The following is a 27045-nucleotide window of genomic DNA, read 5'->3' on the forward strand; positions in this document are numbered from 1 at the left end:
TCCCTAACTCTCTGCCTGCAAGAAACAGTTAGCTGCTTGTTGAAAAGTGTGTGTATGTTGTTTTACACTCATCTGTTCTCATCCCTCCCTCCTCTCTCTCCCATCCTCCTCACAGCAGGTTCCAGTCTGTTTAAGGTTGTCATATTTCAAAACACAGTCATTAAAATGACACAATAATAATGATTTCAATTTCCGGGCAAAACAATATGCCAGGGAGTGTTGCTTTGAGCGACGGACACTAAAAACAATTCCTAGGGTCGAGCACCACTATGAGGAAGCAGCTCCAGACCATGGTGAGATAACATCATGCTGTTGCTCCCTGTGTTCTGCTCTGTTTGTCTGTGTTCATTAACTGGTCCCAGCCCTCCGCAGCCCTCACTCGCCTGACCTTACAAGTATCGCTCTCAGTCCCTCTGTGACTGTCTCTGACCCTCTCTGGCCTGGGTTCTGGTTCTGTTTGTGTTGTAGAACTTGTAGGTATAAGAAAACGTACACTCTTTAGTGTTGCGCGGTGCATTTTGACACGAGTGACAGACCATCCCATACAGGTTCCTGGGCCGGTTCTCCTGGATGTAATACCTGACAGAGAGGAAGCACAGAGAGAACATTTAGAGAACAATACTGATACATATTATTCTCTTATTATACACAGAGATATGTTATTAAGATACTAAGATATATGTTATTAAGATACACAGATATATGTTATTAAGATACACAGAGATATGTTATTAAGATACACAGATATATGTTATTAAGATACACAGAGATATGTTATTAAGATACACAGAGATATGTTATTAAGATACACAGAGATATGTTATTAAGATACACAGATATATGTTATTAAGATACACAGTGTGAATATGTAAGTATTTGAGAGAAGTGTCTCAATAACAGCTGGAGGTGAAAAGGTTAAACTGATGCCCAGAGGGGAAAGAGAGGTACTGTATCCCATTAGGTTAGATAGAGATATTATTTAGCCCTGAGCTGTGACAGAGGGAGAGGGAGAGAAGGGAGGCTGCGCCTCTAGCGCAGACCATCTACCATTAATCAGAGTGGACTATTAAACCAATTTCAATCAAACATGCACACCAGATCTCCAGGATGAAAACCAGGACCACAAAAGCATTAAACCTGAGATTAGAATGCCATTCTACTAAAGATGTGTTTGGTGAGGACTTAAGTAAAGTATGATTTAATAAAGAAGCATTTAGATTCCAACCCCGACAAAGGCAGGCAGTGTTCAGTATTCCCCCAGTACAGTGAGATAGAGTTATTAAAGCAGCCAGTAATGCTAAAACACTCTAGTCTGTATATTGACTTTAAACTCAATTGAAACCCAAGAATGTCTTTGAGGTGGTACAGTCACTGAACAACATCATATGGTAGAGAGAGTGAGAGAGAGGGAGGTGGGGGAGGGGTGGAGAAGATCAGAGCATTGAGCCGGTCCTGTAACAGTTTATATCTTCTCCTGCTTCCATGTTTGTGGGTGACCAGATGGTAACTGGGTAATTGAGGCAGATAGCGTGGCCAATGGAGGGTTAGACCAGGCTGTGACTGTGTGATATGAAGACGTGGGGGGGAAACAGGGGTGATGTGGCAGAGAAGTGTCCTATGAAGTGGTACTGTCTTATCAATGTCACTCTCTGACAGCGGTGGTATGTATGTGTGTGCATAAATGTACACTACCGTTCAAAAGTTTGGGGTCACTTAGAAATGTTGTTGTTTTTGAAAGAAAAGCACATTTTTTGTCAATTAAAATAACATCAAATTGATCAGAAATACAGTGTAGACATTGTTAATGCTGTAAATGACTATTGTAGCTGGAAACAGATGTGTTATGGAATATCTACATAGGCGTACAGAGGCTCATTATGAGCAACCATCACTCCTGTGTTCCAATGGCACGTTGTGTTAACAGGCCTTCTTTAGACTAGCTGAGTATCTGGAGCATCAGCATTTGTGGGTTTGATTACAGGCCCAAAATGGCCAGAAACAAAGACCTTTCTTCTGAAACTCATCAGTCTATTCTTGTTCTGAGAAATTAAGGCTATTCCATGCGAGAAATTGCTAAGAAACTAAAGATCTCGTACAACAGTAAAGATGCGACTCCGGGAGGCTGGCCTTCTAGGCAGAGTTCCTCTTTCCAGAGTGTGTTATTTTGCCCATCTTAATCTTTTCTTTTTATTTGCCAGTCTGAGATATGGCTTTTTCTTTGCAACTCTGCCTAGAAGGCCGCATTCCAGAGTCATCTCTTCACTGTTGACGTTGAGACTGGTGTTTTGCGGGTACTATTTAATGAAGCTGCCAGTTGAGGACTTGTGAGGCGTCTGATTCTCAAACTAGACACTCTAATGTACTTGTCCTCTTGCTCAGTTGTGCATCGGTCCCTCCCACTCCTCTTTCTATTCTGGTTAGAGCCAGTTTGCTCTGTTCTGTGAAAGGAGTAGTACACAGCATTGTACGAGATCTTCAGTGTCTTGGCAATTTCTCGCATGGAATAGCCTTCATTTCTCAAAACTAGAATACTGACGAGTTTCAGGAGAGAAGTTATTTCTTTCTGGCCATTTGGAGCCTGTAAACAAACCCAGAAATGCTGATGCTCCAGATACTCAACTAGTCCAAAGGCCCGTTTTATTGCTTCTTCAATCAGAACAGTTTTCAGAACAGTTTTCAGCTGTGTTAACATAATTGCAACATGTTTTCTAATGATCAATTAGCCTTTTAAAATGATCAACTCGGATTAGCTAACACAACATGCCATTGGAACACAGGAGTGATGGTTGCTCATAATGGGCTTCTGTACGCTTATGTAGATATTCCATAAAAAATCTGCCATTTCCAGCTACAATAGTCATTTACAACATTAACAATGTCTACACTGTATTTCTGATCAATTTGATGTTACTTTAATGGGCAAAAATGTGCTTTTCTTTAAAAAACAAGGACATGTTTAAGTGACACAAACTTTTGAACGGTAATGTAAGTGTGTAAATTTGCATGCCTGCGTGTCTTCAAATGTGTGTGTGTTGTCTTGTGTGTGTGTGTGTGTGTGTACATACCCAGGTAAGCAGGGTCCACAGTCTGCATCATTGTCTGGTGTCCCAGGTTTGAGTACTGTAGCACGGTACAGACCTTCACAGTCCTTATGTCTCCTGCAGATCTCATACTTTCCCTTCGAGTACTTCCCCGGCGGACACGACACACACACAAAGTCCTCATCCTTAGTCCCATAGCCACAGTTCTGCAACATCACAAACAGGCAATAAAATGTGATTGGTTACAAGAACAGGACATGAGTCGTTCTGAACATTTTCATTCGGGTTGTTGGTGTAGTTTGTCTAGTGTGTGTGTGTGTGTGTGTGTGTGTGTGTGTGTGTGTGTGTGTGTGTGTGTGTGTGTGTGTGTGTGTGTGTGTGTGTGTGTGTGTGTGTGTTTGTACTGCACTACATGTGGCAATAAAGAGGAAATTGATGTTCTAGTATGGAATAAAGTGGGAGGTCATCATAAACAGTCCCAGACATACTCACTTCTCACAGTGGGGAGTTGTGACAACAACCAATACCCTGCATAGTCTGACAGGCAGACCATTGTTTGATCTATCTTTATTAAAACAGTTGAAGCTCCAACCTGAAGCCAAGCTGCTACTTGTCCTACAGACTTCAGAAACACTATATTCCGACTTCCTACTTTATTGGCTTGTCCAATATATCCACTTTGATCCTCTGATAAAAGCTGGATTAATTTATCAGTAGGATTCTGTCAGGGTGGATCAGCCCAGCTTTAGGTCTCTTGGTTGACTTTACTTCTGTTGGTTCATATAAACCTTCTCCAATATAAGCATTTTTTCCCTGTCTCCATGGTCATTGTAAACCAGCGTGTATCACTGCATTAAAACCATCTGCTGTATCAGATCACATCAGATCTATGTGGTAGAGTGCAGTTTCATGTGTATGTGGGGGAACTAGTTAGCTACACTAACTACTGGAACTACACACTACTTTTTTAGCAAAACAAAATATGGGTGAAGTAGACAACTTCCTTCCTTTTTTTGTCATCAGACCTGCATAATTAACACTTGAAACATTGTTTTTGTGTTTAATAGGCTAAATTACACATTCTGTTAAAAGCTGACTCCAGAGTGATCTGTTGTTGCAATTTGTAGATATGATAATTTAACACGAAGTAGTGAACTATTTTTTCTAAGTAACTTCAGTTAGGTAAACTATATTTTTCTTAAAACTTCTTAGGGATAGCCCCCTTTTTTTCAATTTTCGCCTAAAATGACATACCCAAATGTAACTGCCTGTAGCTCAGGCTCTGAAGCCAGGATATGCACATTCTTGGTACCATTTGAAAGGAAACACTTTGACGTTTGTGGAAATGTGAATTAAATGTAAGAGAATATAACAATAGATCTGGTAGAAGATAATTTCAAAGAAAAAAACAACATTATTTAAAAAGAAGATTCTAACACCATCTTTGAAATGCCCCACAGAAAGGTCCCACATCTAGCCACTCTGGTTGTAATTCCGATGGTGTCCACAAGATGGCAGCAGTGTATGTGCAAAGTTTCAGACGGATAACTTGAAGTATGAGCAAACTACGTAACATTTAGTGTGAAGTCACCAAGGTACATTTGGGAAAATCGTGAAGGAGACGTTTACATTCACATTACATTTTTCTGCAAGAATATCGTCAAATCTGTATACTTGGACTTTGACTTAGCTTCTCCAGTATTAGTAGCCATATTATAAGTTCAACATTTGCAAAATACCCAGTATTCATAACTTCATAACTCTCTATATTCTTATCATTTTTTGTCCAAAAGGAAAAGTCTTGCTGTCGCACAAGGTTAGCAGCTACATTTTGCGACAGATACGGGGTTTAAGCCCAGCTTATTGGCTATCTAGCTAGTTTTGTTTGACCCCGATTGGTGCTTATTTGACAAAGATACAGTCGATCAAGTCAAGATCGCCCGCATCATCGGCGTGCCACGAAGGCGTCGCTCTCTGATCAAATTTGGTGTCCTATAGGATATATGACACCCCTAATTATATAGTGAAGTCTGGTTACGTTCTAGGATCTCTGAGGAATAAATACGAATGTGATTTGACTGGTTGTAACAACGTTTAGGGTTAGATTTTCACAGATTCCTTTCTCTGCAAATTAAACGAGTGGAAATAAAAATTGATCGTGCATGCTATATGGACCTTTTAAGGATATGAAAAATGATTTTATCTAACAAATTGACACTTCATGTTATCTCTAGGACCATTTGGATGATACATTCTGAAATCTTGCTCTGATTTAAGTACACATTTGACCTTCAGAGGTGAATTTATCAAAACTATCGGGTGAAAAGTGTTTTGTTGTTAGGAGCTCTCCTCAAACAATAGCATGGCATGTTTTCGTAGTAATAGCTACTGTAAATTGGACAGTGCAGTTATATTAACAAGAGTTTAAGCTTTCAGCTGATATATGACACTTATATGTACCGACATTTGTTGTTTCTCTAAAATCAGTGATTGTGACACAAGGCGCTGAATGATTTACAACTGTCCCGTTGACGGGACACCTTTCTTTAGTAGAGCCTAACTTCTTCCAGTGTGAAATGGTGGATTGGTAAACAATATTTTTTAAGTAGCTTTCCCAACACTGCTATTACTACTGATCCCATATGAAAAAATTAGCTAAATGCCAAGTTAGTAATGCTAGTAACGTGTATGCTGGGAGACGGGAAGCAAGTACAGGAAGTGCAGATGTAATAATGAATAAAACATGGAACAAACAAGAAACCCGAATAGCATACAGACATGAAACTTAAACAATAACGCCTGAGGAAAGAACCAAGGGGAGTGACAGATATAGGGAAGGTAATCAGGAAGGTGTGGAGTCCAGGTGAATCTCATGAGGCGAGAGGTGCGCGTAACATGCTGACCAAACCAAAAGTTATTTTGTTCACCCACACCAGACACAATCAGGATATGCGGATTGAAATATCAAAACAAACTCTGAACCAATTATATTAATTTGGGGACAGGTCAAAAAGTACTAAACATTTATGGAAATTTAGCTAGCTAGCTTGCTGTTGCTAGCTAATTTTTACTTGGATATTAACATCGGGATGCTTTTTTACCAGAAATGCACAAGATCCTCTACTCTGACAATTAATCCACAGATATAACGGTAAACCGAATTTGTTTCTCATCATCTCTCCTACTTCCTTCAGGCTTATTTTTGTTATTACATGCTGACCACACCGCTCGCGTCGAGTGCAAGAGCATTGCAAAATAAATAACACATACATGTTATTCAATCATTGCACCCACACTGCTCGCTCCAGCAAGCTTCTGCATTGCCAGGCACTAAAATAGAACTTAGTTCTATTTGTGACGCTCAGCGCGCTGCAGGTCCTGCCTCTCCCATCTCCTCATTGTTAGCTAATTGCCATAACTGTTTAATGGTTTTGATCTGTCCCCAAATTAATATAATTGTCCTGGTCGCGTCTGGTGTGGGTGAACAAAATCAATTTGGGTGCAATGGCGCACGCAGATGCACACGTGCGTGCTGTTTGGTCAGCATGTAAAGATGGTGGCAGGTGTGCGTAATAATCTGGCGAAGTGGAGCGCTGGAGAGGGAGAGCTGGAGTACACATGACAATGTTGCTGCTCTGTTTCGTAAGTTCTTACCCAAATCTGCAATCATGAGCAGATATTGACATTTTCTGTAATTGTACAGGAGAGTTGAATAACTACAATTTAACTTTACAAGTTTAAAGAGCTGAATATTCAAACAGTTAGCCATGTCTGTGACTGTAGATTTACAGAGGAAGAGAAAAGCAGGGATCCTTTTGTTGTGTGTGTGTGTGTGTGTGTGTGTGTGAGGTGTGTCTCCTTATTAAGACCCAGTGAGGCTCTGTTTATTTTGGCCGGGGGCTGATGACTAATGGCTGCTGACAGGCTACTACATCCTACCAAAGGGGATTCAATATTTGGGAAAAATCCAAATGGAATGACAAACCGTGAAAATTGTTCATTCCCCTTTCTGAATCTGATCATGCATTCTGGGATTTAGCTGGTAACTCTTTGATGTGGGAGGTGTACCTTTGTGTATACCAGTGAGTCAGGTAAACTTCCTGGGTGGTCTGAGCAGACAGATAGAGAGTAGGGCTGTTACGGTAATGGTGACATGGTAACTAGGCTTCTCCAAGCTCTGATGCTGCTGATGGTCATTAGTAGCCTACCAAACTTTATAACTGCCTGGTACTCAGCACGCTATTGTCCCTCTAATCACCCTGACATCAATGCAAATGTTTTATGAAAATCTAATCAAACACTTCATGAGAGCCCATGAGCTCATGTTGCTCAACATTTCTATAGGCTATGCCATTGCATGAGAAAAAACAATTGTTTTCATGGCCTCTATTAAAAAGAGGATCCCATCATCTTTCTATAGACTAGGCCTACTATATTTATTTCTCAACTTTCCTAATATTAAGCACATTACTTCACTTTACAACAGGAGTATAGCCTACATGGCTGGCATGAATATTAAACACAGAAAAAGTGTTCTCCATTCGCTATTTAAGTGTATAGATCACATGTATTTGTTCCCCATGCCCCTGTTCCAAGACAGGCGCATGATAATGGTCCATTCTAAATCAAAATGAATTCCACACATATATTATTTAGTATATGTAAAGACAACATTAAATTAAGCATAGTCTGATGGGTGACAATATTAGCCTATCATTGTGAATTATGTATTATCACTTGTGATAAATCATAGTCGCACACCTCATGTAGCATAGCACATAGGCCTATATGTTTTGATAAGGGTTGTAACACAACTAAAGTTGCCAAATAACTTCTTAAAATGAAGCACATTAATCTGCTTTGCAGATTAGAGCTGGCATACATAGGCGACGCATGAGTTTCATAGGCGACGCATGAGGGAAGATAATTTTCACCATCCAAAATGCACCTTTATATAAAGCATAATCGGATTTGCAGTCACTTTTGAGAACAGTGTTTTCCCGCTAATTGATTGCATTTCGAAACATTTGCGCTTAGAGGTCTACTGCCGTGTGCGCATTTCTGCGCACAGTTGATCAATATTTTAAGCTAAACGTTCTGATCTATTGCATCAGCCTCATTACTTTTAAAATGTTTTTTTGATGGTAGTGGTTGTATTCATTTAGGATCTATCGCATTCCACAACTGTCCCAGAGTATGTTGGGAATATTTATTTCTTGCACAGAAGGACAAGTTGACCAGTAGAATAGATCAACTTTTGTACTATGGGGGATAGTAGATTGACATAGGCTAGTGCTTTGCTGTTTGTTAGGCCTACTCATCTTGTTGGCTGATGAAAAGTAGGCTAAATGTGGACAGTTCTTCTAACATCTTCAATATGTGCCTCAGAATTCAATAAGAGGGACACAGTTGATCTGTCTGTCTTCACTTGTAGCATACTTCTTAGCTGTGAGAAAGACCCGATCATGTGACGCATTGGTTAATAAGAATGTAGATATCTGAGAGAGCCATGTGAGTGAGAAGTGCTTCGGAGCACGGCAGCCGGGAATTCTAATTATTATATTCAGCCCAAGGGCACAGATTTTTTTAGGGGGCATTACGGCCTCACGAGGGGGGATGCCGCTGGGAAATTCCAGGCCTGGTGAGAATTTTATCAAGTGCTTGTCAAATTGTGAATGAGAGACTGATGAAGTGTGCGCAGCCTGGACAAGAAACAAATCAGAGCTCATGCCTTTCTTGCAACTTTTTCAAATCATCATTAGAGTCGCATCATGCAGCCTTAGAATGTATAAAAATCTAAACATATAGCCCAACATTTGTATCACAACTAAAGTATAAATAGCTCTAAATTAAGCATATAGGAGGACCTGTTTCTTTGTTAACTGCTCAACACAGAATAACCACGTGCACATTTCCTTGGAAACTGTTTGGAGAAAATATCATTTTTATTTTATTCAGCTATGTTCAATTGTATTCGTCATACTGTAAAATAATAAAAATGTATGCCACAGAATTCTAAGGAAACCTTGTCTGCTAAATGAACTAGGCATAGCCATATCAGGGCCTAACATATTGTCCGGTATGTGTAAATGGCTGTAAGGGAGTCAGGTGCAGGAGAGCAGATATCGGGTAGCCAGCGGAGCCTTTTATTTAGGCAAACCAAAAGCACACGGCAAAGTGGACACGAAATAACAATACGGGTTAACATAACCCAGTGCAACAGACTAACGTGTGCATCACATGAAACAGAATAAACAACACCACACAAAGACATGGGGGAAACAGAGGGTTAAATACACAACACATAATGAGGGAAATGAGAACCAGGTGTGTGGGAAAACAAGACAAGAGGAAAATGAAAAATGGATGGGCGATGGCTAGAAGACCGGCATCGTCGACGCATGAACAAGGAGAGGCATCGACTTCGGCAGAAGTCGTGACACATATGGACAACTCAGAGTATGCTATTCTGTTCTTCTGAAATAGACTACATTTTATTTATATCATGTTTCTGTAGACCTGTCTAAAATAAATAATGAGAGTAGGGCTGGGAGGGCTGGGAGGGCTGGGAGGCAGGTAGCAGCGGTCAGGGTTCACATGCACCTGACATGCTACATTATCTACTCATTACACTCAAGTCATTACATCTCAGTAAATGTGTGTGTGTTTCTTTAGTTTGTGTGTGTGCTTGTGTGTCTCACCATGTGGGGCTCCTGTCCAGGTTGGCATGGTGGGCAGGGCTGGCAGCTACTGAGGGTCTGGTTGTAGAACTCAAACTCTCCACAACTACTGTACTCTGACCTGAGAAAGGGAGGACAGGACACCTAAAAGAGAGAGGAGGCGGGGTTAAAAGATAAAAGTGTACAAAGAGTCATAATGTGTGCTTTATTCAGGTTCTTGGTTATAAATTAAGATTCTATTTTTTGTTCTGTTTTCAACTTACTACAGGATTCTAGATACACTTGATTCTGCTAAGATTTTATTTACTACAGGTTTTAATAAGTCATTCTAATTAAATTCAAAGAGAATATACTAATCCCCTTGGGAACCCAACCTCAGTAGTGACTCAGTATGGGTACTGCTTGTATATAACCTGTATATAGCTTCACTATTGTTATTTTATTGTGTTACTATTTTATTTTGATCTATTTGTTAATTGTCTTACTTTTTTAACTGCATTGTTAGGAAAGGGCTTCTAACTAAGCATTTCACGGTAAACTCTACATTTGATTTGATTTTGAACCATTAACGTGGCCTTCAATCTTCACACGTGCGTTGACACGTTCACATGCCTTGTTGAACGTGTCAATGTGTGAACGCACGTGTGAACACGTGAATGCTGGAATAAATGAAAACATATGTCTGCTAGAATTGCCTCTGCCTTGTGTTTTTCATGTCTCAGTTATCACGGGTTCATCATGTCGTCTTTTTTCATGCTGCGGGCGGGAGCAGGAAGTCAGACGAACAACTTCAGGATACATTTTTTTTTTGTCCTGCTGATTTTAAAACATGTGTCTTTCTATTTGTTGGTCATTATATTCAAGGCTATGAAGTCACATTTGTCACATTATTCACACAAGTCTTGCTTGCGCAATCTCATTGTTCATTAATGTCTCCTCTTCCCAGCTTGGGACACCATGGGTGTGTGTGCGCGAATGGAGGCTGCCTGCGCGCTGTGATAGCCAGTTCGTGGTGACCTGATTCAAATAATAAGTATTTAATTATAGGCTGTTAAACTTGTTTTCATTAGAATGGCATTTTTTGGGTCAGAGTTAATTTTACACTGCTCTACAAAAGCAACGAAGGCAAAAACATCATATGTTTGATCATGAAAGATCATATGCCTATAGGTTTGCTGAATGCAAAGACCAATTTTACCTTTATTTTTATTTAATCAGGTTCATTATTTATTATTTAACCAGGTATTTGACCTTTATTAACCAGATGGTCTAATTGAGATTAAAATGTAAGAATAACCTACTCAATAGTTGTTTTTTTCTCGTTAAAACGAAGCAAAACAGTTAATATCATGCAAGCAACCTATAGAAATAAACAACAGGGGTGATTTTCACTGCATGCCGGCTACAAACACAAAAGGTTTCATTAAACTATATTTGTTCTTTCCATGATATTGTAAAATCTTGCAAGTTAAAACAGTACACAACAAGTGATCTCAAACATAAATTGTTTGAATTGATTGCATACATTGATAAACATAAATTGCATGAATTGATGAAGATGCTTGAGGAAACTTCACATGAGCAGCTTATGATGGCAACCAAAGAGCTCATTATGACTAGACAGTGGTGCAACTTTGGTTTTAGAAGTAGGGGGACACATCATTTTCATAAAAAAAAAAAATTAAACACTCCAAACGGTGTACCCGGATGTGTCCGCATGGTCCTAAAGCACACCGTTGCCTCGTTTTGTATCACATTCCAATGATAAAACTGGGGGGGACAAAAATGCTATTTTAGAATGTGGGGATGGCGCCCCTGACTGGAATATTATTTTCTTAAACAAAAGCAGTGTTTTTAGCTAGCCCTGTCGTTTATTTGACATGAACAGTTTTATCGAGAGAAAAAAAAATCTAAATGTTTTTATTACATGTTCATCTCAATGACACACCTGTTTAAATAAAGGTGAAAAAGTAATTAACATTGTTAAATAAAAATAAATCTTAAAATGAAATTATATGAATGGTATCTGTGTGCAGCAACATGCCATTTCATTATCATTGCTTTCAATTAGATTATTTGTTGTTTTACATAAGTGTGAAATTAACAAAACAAATGTAAACAAAATTGACTTAAATATATTCCCACAAAAAATGTTAATGCCTTTATTCTGTGTTAAATATCCATGTGTTTAGTAAAAAAAGTGAAGGTGTCTGTCTGTCTGCCTCTTTTATTGCTATATTGGCTTATCCATTCCAAACTTCTTCTTAACTAGGCTATCTAGAAGGTATCGGTAGGCTATGGTACATTTTGTGACCACCCCCAAAGAATTAGCCTACATTCTACTGATATGGTTATAACGTTACAGATACATATTATGCATTTATGTCTCTGGGTGTAGCTATGCATTGTACAAAAACTAGCTACAAAATATGTGAACTGAATGGGATGCTGATTGTCTCAATTTTCTCTTCCTGACATCTTGCCTTGCATTTTATGAACGTGACTGCTAGGGCCAGGGCAATACCACTAGCACAATACTCGTTAGTAGTGTGGCAAGGAAACAAAACACGAAGTAGATTTAATTTCTTAAGGAAAACAACCCTAATGTTAGAAACAAACATTATTATGTTGTCATCCAGAGTCATATTTATTTATTTTCTATTCTATAGCAGAGAATATTTTACATACAGAAATATGCTTCGTGTTTTATTTTTTGCCCTGGTAAAAATATAGCGATACTGTATAGTCCTGTCCGTAATGACTACAATAAACACATTGACTGACCCATCTTACCATCCAACTTTTATAACCCTGGAAGATTCCACTGTACAGAAATAAGTTAGTAGACTAGTTATAATCAACATGCAATCATATTGATTTTTGAATGGCAAACTTGAAATACAAGTGAAATTAATTAACTTCTTCCTTTACCAGGGCAAGAGATGCCCAAGTATTTGATCTGTGAAAACTGCTTGCTTGAGCTCTTCGAACATTGTCTATCTTCTAAAAACGTCTGTGAGAAGAATTTGAACAGGACTGTATGCCAACGGAATTGTGCCATCATCATGTCCCAAGTTCCCCATCCTCCCAAATTAAGGTGCCACCAACCTCTTGTGATGTTAGCTAAACCTTCCCCTAACCTTAACCCTTTAACCTAACTCCTAAACTTAACCCTAACTTTAAACCTAACCCCTAGCCTAGCTAACGTTAGCTAGTTAGCCACCTAGCCATCTAGCTAGAATTCGTAACATATCATACGTTATACAAATCCATAATATATCATCAGAATTATAATTCGTAACATTTCATACGAAATGGGTGATGGACATCCCCAAAGTAATAAAATACAATAAGAAACTTAGCATATCATACAAAATGAGTATCAATGATTTACGTACAGAATGATACAAAATGCTTTGAGACCAGGTTGGCAGAGCAGGGATTTTCATTCATTGGGGATGAGAACATTGTAGTGATTTCCACTTGTAGCAGAGAAATATACTGAACAAAAATATAAATGCAACATGCACCAATTTTAATGATTTTACTGAATTACAGTTCATATGAGGAAATCAGTCAACTGAAATAATTAAATTAGGCCCTAATTTTTGCATTTTTAATTGAACCTTTATTTAACTAATCCATGGATTTCACATGACTGGGAATACAGATATGCTTATGTTTGTCATAGATACCTTAAAAGAAATGGGCCTCACAATGGGTTTCAGGATTTCGTCACGGTATTTCTGTGCATTTAAATTTCGATCAATAAAATGCAATTGTGTTCATTGTCCATAGCTTATGTCTGCCCATACCATAACCCCACCGCCACCATGGGGCACTCTGTTCACAACGTTGACATCAGCAAACCGCTCGCCCACACGACGCCATATGTCTGCGGTTGTGAGACCGGTTGGACATACAGCCAAATTCACTAAAATGACATTGGAGGCAGCTAATGGTAGTGAAATTAACATAACATTCTCTTGCAGCAGCTCTGGTGGACATTCCTGCAATCTGCATGCCAATTGCACGCTCCCTCAAAACTTGAGACATCTGTGGCATTATGTTGTAAAACTGCACATTCTAGAGTGCCCTTTTATTGTCCCCAGCACAAGCTGCACCTGTTTAATGACCATGCTTTTGAATCAGCTTCTTGATATGCCACACCTGTCAGTTGAATGAATTATCTTGTCAAAGGAGAAATACTCACTAACAGGGATGTAAACAAATTTGTGCACAACATTTTAGAGAACTAAGCTTGAGCTGTCCTTCTCCGTGGCCGACTTGAGTAAGACATTTAAGAGTGTTAACCCTCGCAAGGCTGCCGGCATCCCTAGCCGCGTTCTCAGAGCATGCGCAGACCAGCTGGCTGGAGTGTTTACGGACATATTTCAATCTCCCCCTATCCCGGTCTGCTGTACCTACTTGCTTCAAGGTGTCCACCATTGTTCCTGTACCCAAGAAAGCAAAGATAACTGAACTAAATTAATATTGCCCCATAGCACTCACTTCTGTCATCATGAAGTGCTTTGAGAGGCTAGTCAAGGATCATATCACCTCTACCTTACTTGATACCCTAGACCCACTTCAATTTGTTTACTGCCCCAATAGATCCGCAAACGATGCAAACGCCATCGCACCGCACACTGCCCTATCCATCTGGACAAGAGGAATACTTATATAAGAATGCCGTTCATTGACTATAGCTCAGCATTCAACTCCATAGTACCCTCCAAGCCCATCATTAAGCTCGGGACCCTGGGTATGAACCCCTGCTCTGTGGATCTAGGTCCTGGACTTCCTGACGGGCCGCCCCCAGTTGGTGAAAGTAGGAAACAACAAACGATTAACACAGGTGGCGCATCGTCAACCTCAGGAGGCTGAAGAAATGTGGCTTGGCACCTAAACCCTCACAAACTTTTACAGATGCACAATTGAGAGCATCCTGTTGGGCTGTATCACAGCCTGGTATGGCAACTGCACTGCCCACAACCGCAAGGCTCTCCAGAGGGTAGTGCTGTCTGCCCAACACATCACCGAGAGCAAACTACCTGTCCTCCAGGACACCTACAGCACCAGATGTCACAGGAAGACCAAAAAGATAATCAAGGACAACAACCACCCGAGCCACTGTCTGTTAATCCTGCTATTATCCAGAAGGTGAGGTCAGTACAGGTGCATCAAAGCTGGAACCGAGAGACTGAAAAACAGCTTCTATCTCAAGGCCATCAGACCGTTAAATAGCCATCACTAGGAGGCTTCCACCCAGTTATGTAACCCTGCACCTTAGAGGCTGCTGCCCCACATACATAGACTTGAAATCACTGGCCACTTAATAATGGAACACTAGTCAATTTAATAATGTTTACATATTTTTGCTTTACTTTATCTCATATGTAGATACTGTATTCTATTCTACTGTATTTTAGTCTATGCCACTGACATCGCTCATCCTAATATTTATGTATTCCTTAATTACATTATTTTACTTTTATGTTGTGTGTATTGTTGTGAATTTGTTAAATTTTACTGCACTGTTGGAGCTAGAAACAAAACCATTTCACTACACCCACAATAACATCTGCTAAACTTGTGTATATAACAAATAAAATTTGATTTGATTTGTGCGTATGGAACATTTCTGGGATCTTTTTATTTACACTTCACATTTACACTTTACATGTTACGTTTATATTTTGTTCAGTGTATCAACAAATAGGGCACTGACTGATAGCTGTCAGTGTGACTAGCTAGCATGCTAACCTTAGTCAGCAAATTAAAGTTATGTGAGCACCATTTCAGTTAAGGCAGGTAAAAATATTTATTCTAGAAATAGACTCCTAGCCTACCTGTCAAGAGATGAGTCTCAGCTAAACCGTGCCTATACAAGCTGTTGACATGTTGAGATTTGAAGTTTGTCTAACTCTTGCCATTTGATAATTCCAGTGAAACTTTTTCGGATTCCAAATGTCATAGAAATGGAAAGAATATTAGCTCTGGATAGCCTAACAACTGAACATTTTCGAGCATATGGGCCTATAGAAGCCATGTGAAAGTTGTTTTTGCCTGGCCTGGTGCCCCAGGTGGGTGGAGATGTCTCTTTAGTATAAATGAGAATAGAGCACCACAGTATGAATCATAATACCCATAAAACCTAGCAGTCAAACAAGGAAATGGTTCCCCCAAAAAATTCCACCATAAATGTTTCCCATAGGGGAAATAAGGATTGTGTTTCATGTAGGATTACCCTGGCGTGATGTTTCATTAACCGTGTAAATCTCTCTAGGACAAGGTGACTTTTATCAATATATTCGCAGGTATTTACCCCCCAAAAATGAAATGCTAACTGCTAATGTAGCTATAAAAAGAGCAACAAATGCCATGATAATCTGGACTAGACTGCCGAATCGAGACAACGGTAAGAATCTCTTGATTAACTATCTAATGTTAGCCAAATTTAGTAATTAATACATTGGAAAAATGTCTTATGCAAGTTTTAAATTGACACTATACCTGTTAGTAAAGGTGTCAGCTAGTAGAGTTGACGTGCAGGATCTTGCAGGGATTTGTAGTCTTGCATGAGGTCTACTTTGATGCTAATTAGCATTTCGAAGCTGAAAGTAAATAGAGCCGAATATATTGATGAAAGTCACCTTGTCTGACAGAGATGAACATGGATATCAAATAGTCACGCCAGGGTAAGCCTACACGAAACACAGCCCTTATTTTAAGTGTTTCTAAAATATATTATGGGAAAAATGAATGCTGGAAAAATGATTGGAACCATTTCCCTGTTTGACCACTAGGTTTTATGGATATTATGATACCTCCACTGTGGGGCTCTATTGTCGAAAACGAGCAAAGCCTCCACACAAGGGGGCACCAGGCCATGCAAAACAAATTTGCGTAAAACGATAGTGGTCAGAACCATTAATTTTGGGGGACTGGGGATCTAAAATGCAATATACTGTATCACGGAATTTTACCATTTCTAAAATTGTCATATTTAAAAAATAATCATAAGTGAAACTTCACAAATTGATCCAATGGATAATAACTTAGAAAATGGGTGGGTGCAAAAACATTAGCTTTTTTGCCATGGTAAAGGTGGCCAAGTATGTGTTTGTCACTAGTTAACACATCTATTTACACATTTTCTCTTCTTAAAATCGGATTTTAACTCTCACCTTAACCCTAACATTAACCACACTGTTAAACTTTGCCTAACCCTAACCTTAAATTAAGACCAAAAAGCTAATTGCTCTTTTCATGAATTTGTGCGATATAGACAATTTTGTGGCTATTTTATGTAGTGGAAACTCAAGTGTAGGCTACATAGAAAAGCTGTTTGGCTCTCAGACAACTCACAAATAGGATGAACTTTGCAGCAGGTGTTTCTGATTAATAAACGTTGCTATGCTGGTGGGTGTTAACATTTAAATATAACCCAGCCCTGAAACGAAATGTAGACAAAATCATTTGCACTTCATCTCACAAGAAACATCCGAAGTCACACATTCAGGTTTGGCACTTCAAGCCCAAATATATCAAACATTGACTAAAACGATGACTTATTGACTTACATTGTTGTTAAACATCATTGGTAAGCTCTAGACATTGTCTTTCAGATCAAAAAAGTGGATGCGTGGACTGGTGTGGGTGTTTAACAGACAATTTGTTTGTTTATATTGACATTTCATTAGATCCTTTTACAATATTATTTATTCATATTTTTATTATCTAGATCCCTGAAATTCAACTCTGGACCTTGAAGCCAGTTCCACTGCGTTTTTACATTGTCCCCCTCTAATTAGGGACTGATTTAGAACTGGGACACCAGGTGGGTGCAATTAATTATCATGTAGAACTGAAAACCAGCTGGCTCCGGACCTCGTATGTTAAGAGTTGAATATCCCCGTTTATAGATGTCATATTTTTCATTGATTGAATATTATTGTTGATAATTTCTTTGAAATGTTGTCGATAAAATATCATTTCCTTTTAGGAACCATTGCTGAAAATATACTTGAAAATAAAACAATGGTTCCTCTAAAACCTCTGACTACTGTGTGTGTGTAGCTCTATTTGAGCCTCAGATCTACTTCAGGGACATTCATAGTTGTGACTCAGAGACCCCTTTGGTTCCTATATGAACGCCTCCCCTAGATAGATAGTTGATGTGTATGTATTGATATGTAGGCTACATATGCCATTTTAAAATTGACGTAGTTCTGTCCTTGAGCTGTTCTAGTCTATTAATGTTCTGTATTATGTCATGTTTCAAGTTTTGTGTGGACCCCAGGAAGAATAGCTGCTGAATAGCTGCTGCTTTTGCAACACCTAATGGGGATCCTAATAAAATACCAATAAAATACCAAATACCTTTAGCATGACATCTTCATCTTTGTGTGACAGTTTTGAATGTGGGTCAAAAGGAAAATAAAAGTACTTTCTGAATGTCCTTCACTCCTGCCTGCCAAACACCGACCCTCACCGCCGTTAACAGAACCATGGGAAAACAGTGCTAGATAGGCAGGGGTGAAGTACACTGTCTACCTGTTGCCACCGCCTCCCGCTAGCACAGCAGGTGGGAGGCTAGGGCGACACTGTGTACTAGCTAGCTTGCTAGTGAGAGACACTGTGTGGTAGCTAGCTTGTCGCCCCAGCCTCCCACCTGCTGTGTACCAGAGTCCTCCTTAGGACAAGCTGACTGAGCTAGCACACAATGTCCTTCGCTCCTGCCTGCAGAACACCTGCCCACGCCGTTGTTAACAGAACTGTGGGAAAACAGTGTGTGAGGGAGGGTACGGTGTACGGTGTCTACCGGTATACGGCTAGCTAGCTACCATTGTTGCCCGCCCCTTCTTCTGTGGGGTTTATCGGCAGCTGGCATCCAACATTAATGTGCATTAACCCCACCTATTCTACTGGAGCAGCCCCACCTCCTGCCTGTCCTAACTTAAAAAGTAGTATAAAGAGGGGTTCCTGCACATGCAGAAATGCCCCGGATTGCAGACCGTAATTGCACCCTTGTCGTAGGACCTGGAGAAGCCAACTTATATAGGCAGCACACCTACAGGGCATTTCCATCGTCTTCTCAGCCTCATCTGTAAAATCATTACACTGACATAAATGTAAGAACATAAATGTTTTATGTCGAAATATGTGAAGACACCAAGAATGACAAAGATTCAAACATGTTTCAACTCACAAATCTGATGGAGTATTGCTATATGTTCCCGCTTTATAGCTAATGTAAATGCCTAACATGAAAGAATTGACAGGTCAATGAACAATGTTATAATTAGGGAAGAATGATATATCGGTGAACATATCGGAATTGGACGATATTAGCTAAAAATGCCAACATCGGTATTGGCCCGATGTCTAGTTTAACGCTGATCTGCAAAACCGATGTCAAAGCTGACGTGCATACCTATAGAACGTAGGTACATGACGTAATGATGCCACGTAAACGTTTGCGCTACACGTGCAACACAGCATTCTTAACTCAGCCCACAATGTCTGCTGTGTGGATTGAGCAGTCAACAAGTCGAGTAGTCATTTGAAAGAGTAAGAACATTTCAGCGAGACAACTCGAAAGGTGAAATCCATTAACACCAAGATAATGGAATTCATTGCCCTTGACAATCAACCATTTTCTGGTATTGGCTATCGCCGACTGGCCTAGCACCGGTACACACTACCAAGTGCGCTATTTTTCAGATGTTGCCCTACCGGAGTTACACAGTAATAGCGTCACTGCTATTAGCTTCACGACATACATACTACGGAACGCTGTTTGTGTCTTTGCGTGTTCAAAAAAGATACAGTAGCACTGCCAAAGCTGTACAAAAAAGTCTGCAAACACTGGCCACAAACGATGTGTTTACAATGCCGCGTTGGTAATAAAGCATCATTTGTTCGACTGCAACTTCTGGGGTTGCTAGATTTAGCTTGGTACCTAGCTAGCATCAATACAACCAGTCTGAAAACAATGACCAGTAGAAACTGCATTCATTTTCATTATCCTTAGCAATGATTTAGGAATCTTTGTGAGTAAGTATTAGCTAGGTTGTCACTTGTTGTTCGCCTATTGAAATTACTTAAAAATCATACAATGTGATTTTCTCAATTTTTGTTTTAGATTCCGTCTCTCATATTTGAAGTGTACCTATGATAAAAATTACAGACCTCTACATGCTTTGTAAGTAGGAAAACCTGCAAAATCGGCAGTGTGTCAAATACTTGTTCTCCCCACTGTATATATGGGGGATACAACCATCCCTGCAGAATTTGCTGCGAAGAGACAGAGTCAATCAAATCAATCAATCACTTGTTTTTGTACTGCCCATATGTAGCTTGTTTTTGGTTGCAGGTTCAGGAATGGCAGAACATTTTAACGTTTTCTTGGAGCTAACTCTGCAAATAGCACTGCTGGGTGATTTGAAAAGTCATAGTCAATTAATAAATAATATAATAATACTCTTTGAATTTAAAAAAAATCTTTAACTGTTACTCGTTTCAGGCATAGGTCGCGCATGACAGGAAAGGCATTTAAACATAAACATATATTTTTTTAATCAAAATGCAAACTTGTATGCCATCTCTAAATAGGAATAAAATTGTTAAATTACGAGCCTAGTTTGTTTAGCCAACGGAAAAAGCCAGGAACCTTCCCACTAGCCATGATTGGCTGTGATAATGGACACGTCGAGAGATGGTTTCGGATTGGTCTGTTATGTAGCACGCTTCTGTCTATAACATGAGCTCATTATGTGTAGGTAATTCTTTCTAACGTGTCTATTTTGAAAGATATCACAAAGAACTGCATAAGTGTTGCTAATTGCTCTCCTCTTTCTGGAGGACCGAGTTTAAATAAAAGTGGAATACCCTGTGGAAGCAGAGTATGATATCTAAGGCGATGGAGAAAATTCTGGCCTTTTGGCGAACTCAAAGCGGGCTGTCATGTGCCTTATACTGAAGAGTGGATTCAATCTGGCCACTCTACCATAAAGGACTGATTGGTATAGTGCTACAGAGATGGTTGTCCTTCTGGAAGGTTCTCCCATCTCCACAGAGGAACTCTGGAGCTCTGTCAGAGTGACCATCTGTTCGTGGTCACCTCCCTGACAAAGGCCCTTCTCCCTCGATTGCTCAGTTGGCTGGGCAGCCAGCTCTAGGAAGAGTCTTGGTGGTTCCAAACTTCTTCCATTTAAGAATGAAGGAGGCCGCTGTGTTCCTAGGGACCTTCAAAGCTGCAGAAATGTTTTGGTACCCTTCCCCAGGTCTGTGCCTCGACACAATCCTGTCTCAGAGCTCAACGGACAATTCCTTCAACCTCGTGGCTTGGTTTTTGCGTCAGGAGAAAAAAGGTAGGAGGAGGGAGCGTGTGGCTGGTGAGAATGAAAGGATGTGGGATACCAATGGGCAACCACTCAAACCCCAACATGTGACAGTAGTTTTTCCAACCAAGTCGCTCAAGATCCAATGTGAAATTCGATGTCCTTCCAGGTACCCAGGACCCAGCACATTGGGAGATGCGTTCAAAACCAGCCTCTAGGGGCAACAGTGAGCACTATTGGTGTTGCAGATATCTCCCTCTCTCCCTTTCCCTTTCCCTTTCAACCTCTCCCTCTCCCTCTCCCTGTCCCTGTCCCTCCCCCCCAGGAGTGGCTTTAGTGGGGATCATTAACTGAGCTCTGAGGGAAGTTAAACTCCTAGGAATACAGCCAACACAGATACGCATGCTCACTAACACACATATGCACAACCAACAGGTTTCAACATCAGAGGAAGAGAGGAGCGATCCAGACCCAGATTATAACTACTCTCTTAGAGCTCCACTGAGAAACCTTTGATGTTTCACAACCTCTGGCAAAGACCTGCTAAAGTCTGGCTGTACCTCTGCCAGTGTGTCTGTGTATCTGTTACACTGTTGTCTTTATCCTCAGTTTGTTTCATTGCTGAAGATGGGCGAGGATGAGGAGAGGAGGGGGAGGAGGAGAGAGACAGGAATTGGAAGAGTAATTTAAGAGATACTCACCAATAACAAACAGAGGAAGAGAGACTCTTTCTGACTTCCTTTCTGTAACATCTTCACACCTTCCCCTGAGAAAGAGAGAGGAAGAGAGAGAGCCAGAGAGAAAGAGAGTCAGATGTACAGTACATGCATTTTGAAACCCATGCCTCATACCCCTACCATGTCTCATAGTTCGTGTGGGTTATACTCCATTGAGTGTGTGATACTGCTCTCTACTTCAGGTTATTATTCCTCTGCCCTGCTGATGTGATGAGATCATTAACAATTCCTCTATTAAAGCCCGGTCACTGAGGAGAGAGAGAGGGAGTGTGTGAATGGGTGAGAGCAGCCTGGCAGAGGAGGAGAGGATCAGCCTGTTAAACCTCTGACACAGATGTATTATGGGTAAACAGTCATTAGAGGGACTGTGCTATTTGCTTTTGCTTTAGTTACTGTCACATATCTAGAAACCCCTTTAACTCCTCTGCCAGCACATATTTACCACACTTATACAGGCACTGTATGTCACAGGGAAACACACTCTCTCTCTCCGATCTGTACTTACTGAGGTATACAAGCATTCACAGGTACATTGAAGAACATATAAAACAAAAATGTGACCAAACTTCAAACATGATTTATCCCCTTTTGTTCATGAATTTAAGGAATAATGTCAATGAAAAGGATTTAATTGTTTATAGCAACACTACGTGTGTGTGTGTGTGGTTGTGTGCGTTCCTATGTGTGTATTGCGTCCATCTGTGTGTGTATGTTTGCCAGGCTCAGCCCTTACCTACAGGAGACTGATTTTTATTGGCCCACTCCAAGCGCTACAATAACAGTGAGCTTGTATTTCTCTTAATAAAGGATGTGTGCGTGTGTGCCAATAAAGTATAAATAATGTCGTCAGTGTTATTGGAAGGCGATGCCTTGGTGAGAGAGAGTCTTTTCCCCCAGAAACAGCAACTATGTAAAGCGGAGTTAAACAGAGACATTAACAGCAGGTCAATAAACACACAGGATCTCAGATCAGTTTCAACACTGTCCAGGCTCAGGGAAACTCTGTGTCATTAGGGACATTCTTAGTTACAGGTTTGTTTATTTGTGCAGTTTAAAGTGCTTTTATAAACAGATCCAGTCTTGTCTCATTCTGTGAGAGTGCAGGTTTTCTGACACACCACATTAATGACCCACTGCAACCTTTAACGGAGTTGTATTATTGGATGTAAACAAACAGACTTTTACTGCAGCCTAATTGCTCCCACCACAGCTAGTGTGCTCTCTCTCTTTCCTTCAGAGGCTGTGTGTGTGTTTGTGCATACATGTGTGTGTGTGCTGGCGTGCTGAAGAGTGGGTGTGCAGGCAGGCAGTAAATCCTGCAGCCCTGCAGTCAGAAGGAGGACTGAGCTGTTGCCTTGTTTACCTGCCTGTTTACCTCCGTTATAAACCATAGCATGCATACACATAAACAGAGCTAACTTTCTGACAGACTACTGGGCTTGTTCACATTCACTATGGTTGCACAACAAACATCATAAATCGGGCCTTTTGGCATTGCACGTGCAATCGTATTCAGAATGTACCTTATTCAGAGTGTTAAGTGAGCCACACCAGCCAAAGAGAATGATCCACTAGTCAGTCAGTGTCTCAGTGTGTCCCTCCCTCCCTCCCTAGTGGCATGGGAGGCAAGTAGTCTAGCTGTTAAGAGCGTTTGGCCAGTAACCGAAAGGTCGCTGGTTTGAATCCCTGAGCCAACTAGGTGAAAATCCTGTCAATGTGCCCTTGAGCAAGACATTAGCTCAGGATAAGAGTGTATATTAAATGACTAAAATGTAAATGTAGTACAACGGAAGTGTAGAGCACTCTCTTACACAAACACACAGAACAAAAAGTTAATTAGACAAACCCAGGATCGGATGGGAAAATCCACGTAAGACATTCTGTCTCAGACCCATAGCTCACAGCAATTTAAGGCTGTCTGCCTGTCTATAGGGGTCATTATATTCACTGCGAATATGTATTTGAATAGTAACTATGGCACACAGTCTCTGCATTGGAGAGGTTGTGTCACACACATACTGTAATTATTGTTATCAAGTAAATTTCTCATGGAGTCTCTAACAGATAATTGCAGCATATGCAAGAAAAAACAGGTTGAAAGAGGGAGACGGAATTGAGAGAAAGAGAAGTGACAGGCTTTTCATTTGTGGTTTCACAGACATTAAGAGGCTGTAGTGTTGGTGTACTGTAGTGTACTGTATTGTTGGTGTGTACTGTAGTGTTGGCGTACTGTATTGTAGGGGTGTACAGTAGTGTTGGTGTACTGTAGTGTTGGTGTACTGTAGTGTACTGTATTGTTGGTGTGTACTGTAGTGTTGGCGTACTGTATTGTAGGGGTGTACAGTAGTGTTGGTGTACTGTAGTGTACTGTATTGTTGGCGTACTGTATTGTTGGTGTGTACTGTAGTGTTGGTGTGTACTGTAGTGTTGGTGTACTGTAGCGTACTGTATTGTTGGTGTATACTGTACTGTTGGTGTGTACTGCATTGTTGGTGTACTGTAGTGTACTGTAGTGTCGGTGTGTACTGTTGTGTTGGTGTGTACTATAGTGTTGGTGTGTAGGGTAGTGCTGGTGTACTGCAGTGTTAGTGTACTGAATTGTTGGTGTAATGTAGTGTTGGTGTGTACTGCAATGTTGGTGTACTGTGGTGTACTGTAGTGTTGGTGTATACTGTAGGGTTGATATGTACTGTAGTGTTGGTGTACTGTAGTATTGGTGTACTGTAGTGTTGGTGTATACTGTAGGGTTGGTGTGTACTGTAGTATTGGTGTACTGTAGTATTGGTGTAATGTAGTGTTGGTGTATACTGCAATTTTGGTGTACTGTGGTGTACTGTAGTGTTGGTGTATACTGTAGAGTTGGTGTGTACTGTAGAGTTGGTGTGTACTGTAGTGTTGGTGTGTACTGTAGTGTTGGTGTGTACTGTAGTGTTGGTGTGTACTGTAGTGTTGGTGTGTACTGTAGTGTTGGTGTACTGTAGTGTCGGTGTGTACTGTAGTGTTGGTGTGTACTGTAGTGTTGGTGTACTGTAGTGTCGGTGTGTACTGTAGTGTCGGTGTGTACTGTAGTGTTGGTGTGTACTGTAGTGTTGGTGTGTACTGTAGTGTTGGTGTACTGTAGAGTTGGTGTAGTGTTGGTGTACTGTAGTGTTTGTGTACTGTAGAGTGTTGGTGTACTGTAGTGTTGGTGTACTGTAGAGTTGATGTGTACTGCAGTGTTGGTGTACTGCAGTGTTGGTGTACTGTAGAGTTGGTGTGTACTGCAGTGTTGGTGTACTGTAGAGTTGGTGTACTGTAGAGTTGGTGTGTACTGTAATTTTGGTGTACTGTAGTGTTAGTGTACTGTAGAGTTGGAGTGTAGTGCAATGTTGGTGTACTGTAGTTTTGGTGTACTGTAGAGTTGGTGTGTACTGTAGTGTTGGAGTGTACTGCAGTGTTGGTGTACTGTAGAGTTGGAGTGTACTGTTGTGTTGGTGTGTACTGTTGGTGTGTACTGTAGTTTTGGTGTACTGTAGAGTTGGTGTACTGTAGAGTTGGTGTACTGTAGAGTTGGTGTGTACTGTAGAGTTGGTGTGTACTGTAGTGTTGGGGTGTACTCTAGAGTTGGTGTACTGTAGTGTTGGTGTACTGTAGTGTTGGTGTGTACTGTAGTGTTGGTGTGTACTGTAGTATTGGTGTGTACTGTAGTATTGGTGTGTACTGTAGTGTTGGTGTGTACTGTAGAGTTGGTGTATACTGTAGTGTTGGTGTGTACTGTAGTGTTGGTGTGTACTGTAGTGTTGGTGTAGTGTTGGTGTACTGTAGTGTTGGTGTACTGTAGAGTTGGTGTACTGTAGTGTTGGTGTACTGTAGTGTTGGTGTACTGTAGAGTGTGTGTGTACTGCAGTGTTGGTGTACTGTAGAGTTGGTGTGTACTGCAGTGTTGGTGTACTGTAGTGTTGGTGTACTGTAGAGTTGATGTGTATTGCAGTGTTGGTGTACTGCAGTGTTTGTGTACTGTAGAGTTGGTGTACTGTAGTGTTGGTGTACTGTAGTGTTGGTGTACTGTAGAGTGTGTGTGTACTGTAGTGTTGGTGTACTGTAGAGTTGATGTGTACTGCAGTGTTGGTGTACTGCAGTGTTGGTGTACTGTAGAGTTGGTGTGTACTGCAGTGTTGGTGTACTGTAGAGTTGGTGTACTGTAGAGTTGGTGTGTACTGTAATTTTGGTGTACTGTAGTGTTAGTGTACTGTAGAGTTGGAGTGTAGTGCAGTGTTGGTGTACTGTAGTGTTGGTGTACTGTAGAGTTGGTGTGTACTGTAGTGTTGCAGTGTACTGCAGTGTTGGTGTACTGTATTGTTGGAGTGTACTGCAGTGTTGGTGTACTGTAGTGTTGGTGTACTGTAGAGTTGGTGTGTACTGTATTGGTGTACTGTAGAGTTGGTGTGTACTGCAGTGTTGGTGTACTGTAGAGTTGGTGTACTGTAGTGTTGGTGTACTGTAGTGTTGGTGTACTGTAGTGTTGGTGTACTGTAGAGTTGGTGTGTACTGCTGTGTTGGTATACTGTAGTGTTGGTGTACTGTAGAGTTGGTGTACTCTAGTGGTGGTGTCCTGTAGTGCTGGTGTACTGTAGAGTGTGTGTGTACTGCAGTGTTGGTGTACTGTAGAGTTGGTGTGTACTGTAGTGTTGGTGTGTACTGTAGTATTGGTGTGTACTGTAGTATTGGTGTGTACTGTAGTGTTGGTGTGTACTGTAGAGTTGGTGTATACTGTAGTGTTGGTGTGTACTGTAGTGTTGGTGTGTACTGTAGTGTTGGTGTAGTGTTGGTGTACTGTAGTGTTGGTGTACTGTAGAGTTGGTGTACTGTAGTGTTGGTGTACTGTAGTGTTGGTGTACTGTAGAGTGTGTGTGTACTGCAGTGTTGGTGTACTGTAGAGTTGGTGTGTACTGCAGTGTTGGTGTACTGTAGTGTTGGTGTACTGTAGAGTTGATGTGTATTGCAGTGTTGGTGTACTGCAGTGTTTGTGTACTGTAGAGTTGGTGTACTGTAGTGTTGGTGTACTGTAGTGTTGGTGTACTGTAGAGTGTGTGTGTACTGTAGTGTTGGTGTACTGTAGAGTTGATGTGTACTGCAGTGTTGGTGTACTGCAGTGTTGGTGTACTGTAGAGTTGGTGTGTACTGCAGTGTTGGTGTACTGTAGAGTTGGTGTACTGTAGAGTTGGTGTGTACTGTAATTTTGGTGTACTGTAGTGTTAGT

At 40.6% G+C, this 27045-nt stretch overlaps 1 protein-coding gene across 2 annotated transcripts in view; it reads right to left on the reverse strand.

Moving 5' to 3' along the window:
- edar (ectodysplasin A receptor) overlaps positions 1–27045 on the reverse strand; it is a 64536-nt gene that overhangs the window by 21577 nt on the left and 15914 nt on the right. For both annotated transcript variants that reach the window (XM_042306871.1, XM_042306870.1), the window contains exons 2-5: positions 21771–21835; positions 9743–9865; positions 3066–3247; positions 494–579 (exon numbers count right to left, since the gene is read on the reverse strand). In XM_042306871.1, the coding sequence (XP_042162805.1) occupies positions 494–579; positions 3066–3247; positions 9743–9865; positions 21771–21821 (442 nt within the window). In that variant the 5' untranslated portion in view covers positions 21822–21835. The remainder of the gene's footprint in view (positions 1–493; positions 580–3065; positions 3248–9742; positions 9866–21770; positions 21836–27045) is intronic.

The sequence above is a fragment of the Oncorhynchus tshawytscha genome, linkage group LG26, assembly GCF_018296145.1.
Source record: "Oncorhynchus tshawytscha isolate Ot180627B linkage group LG26, Otsh_v2.0, whole genome shotgun sequence".
Taxonomy (NCBI): Eukaryota; Metazoa; Chordata; class Actinopteri; order Salmoniformes; family Salmonidae; genus Oncorhynchus; species Oncorhynchus tshawytscha.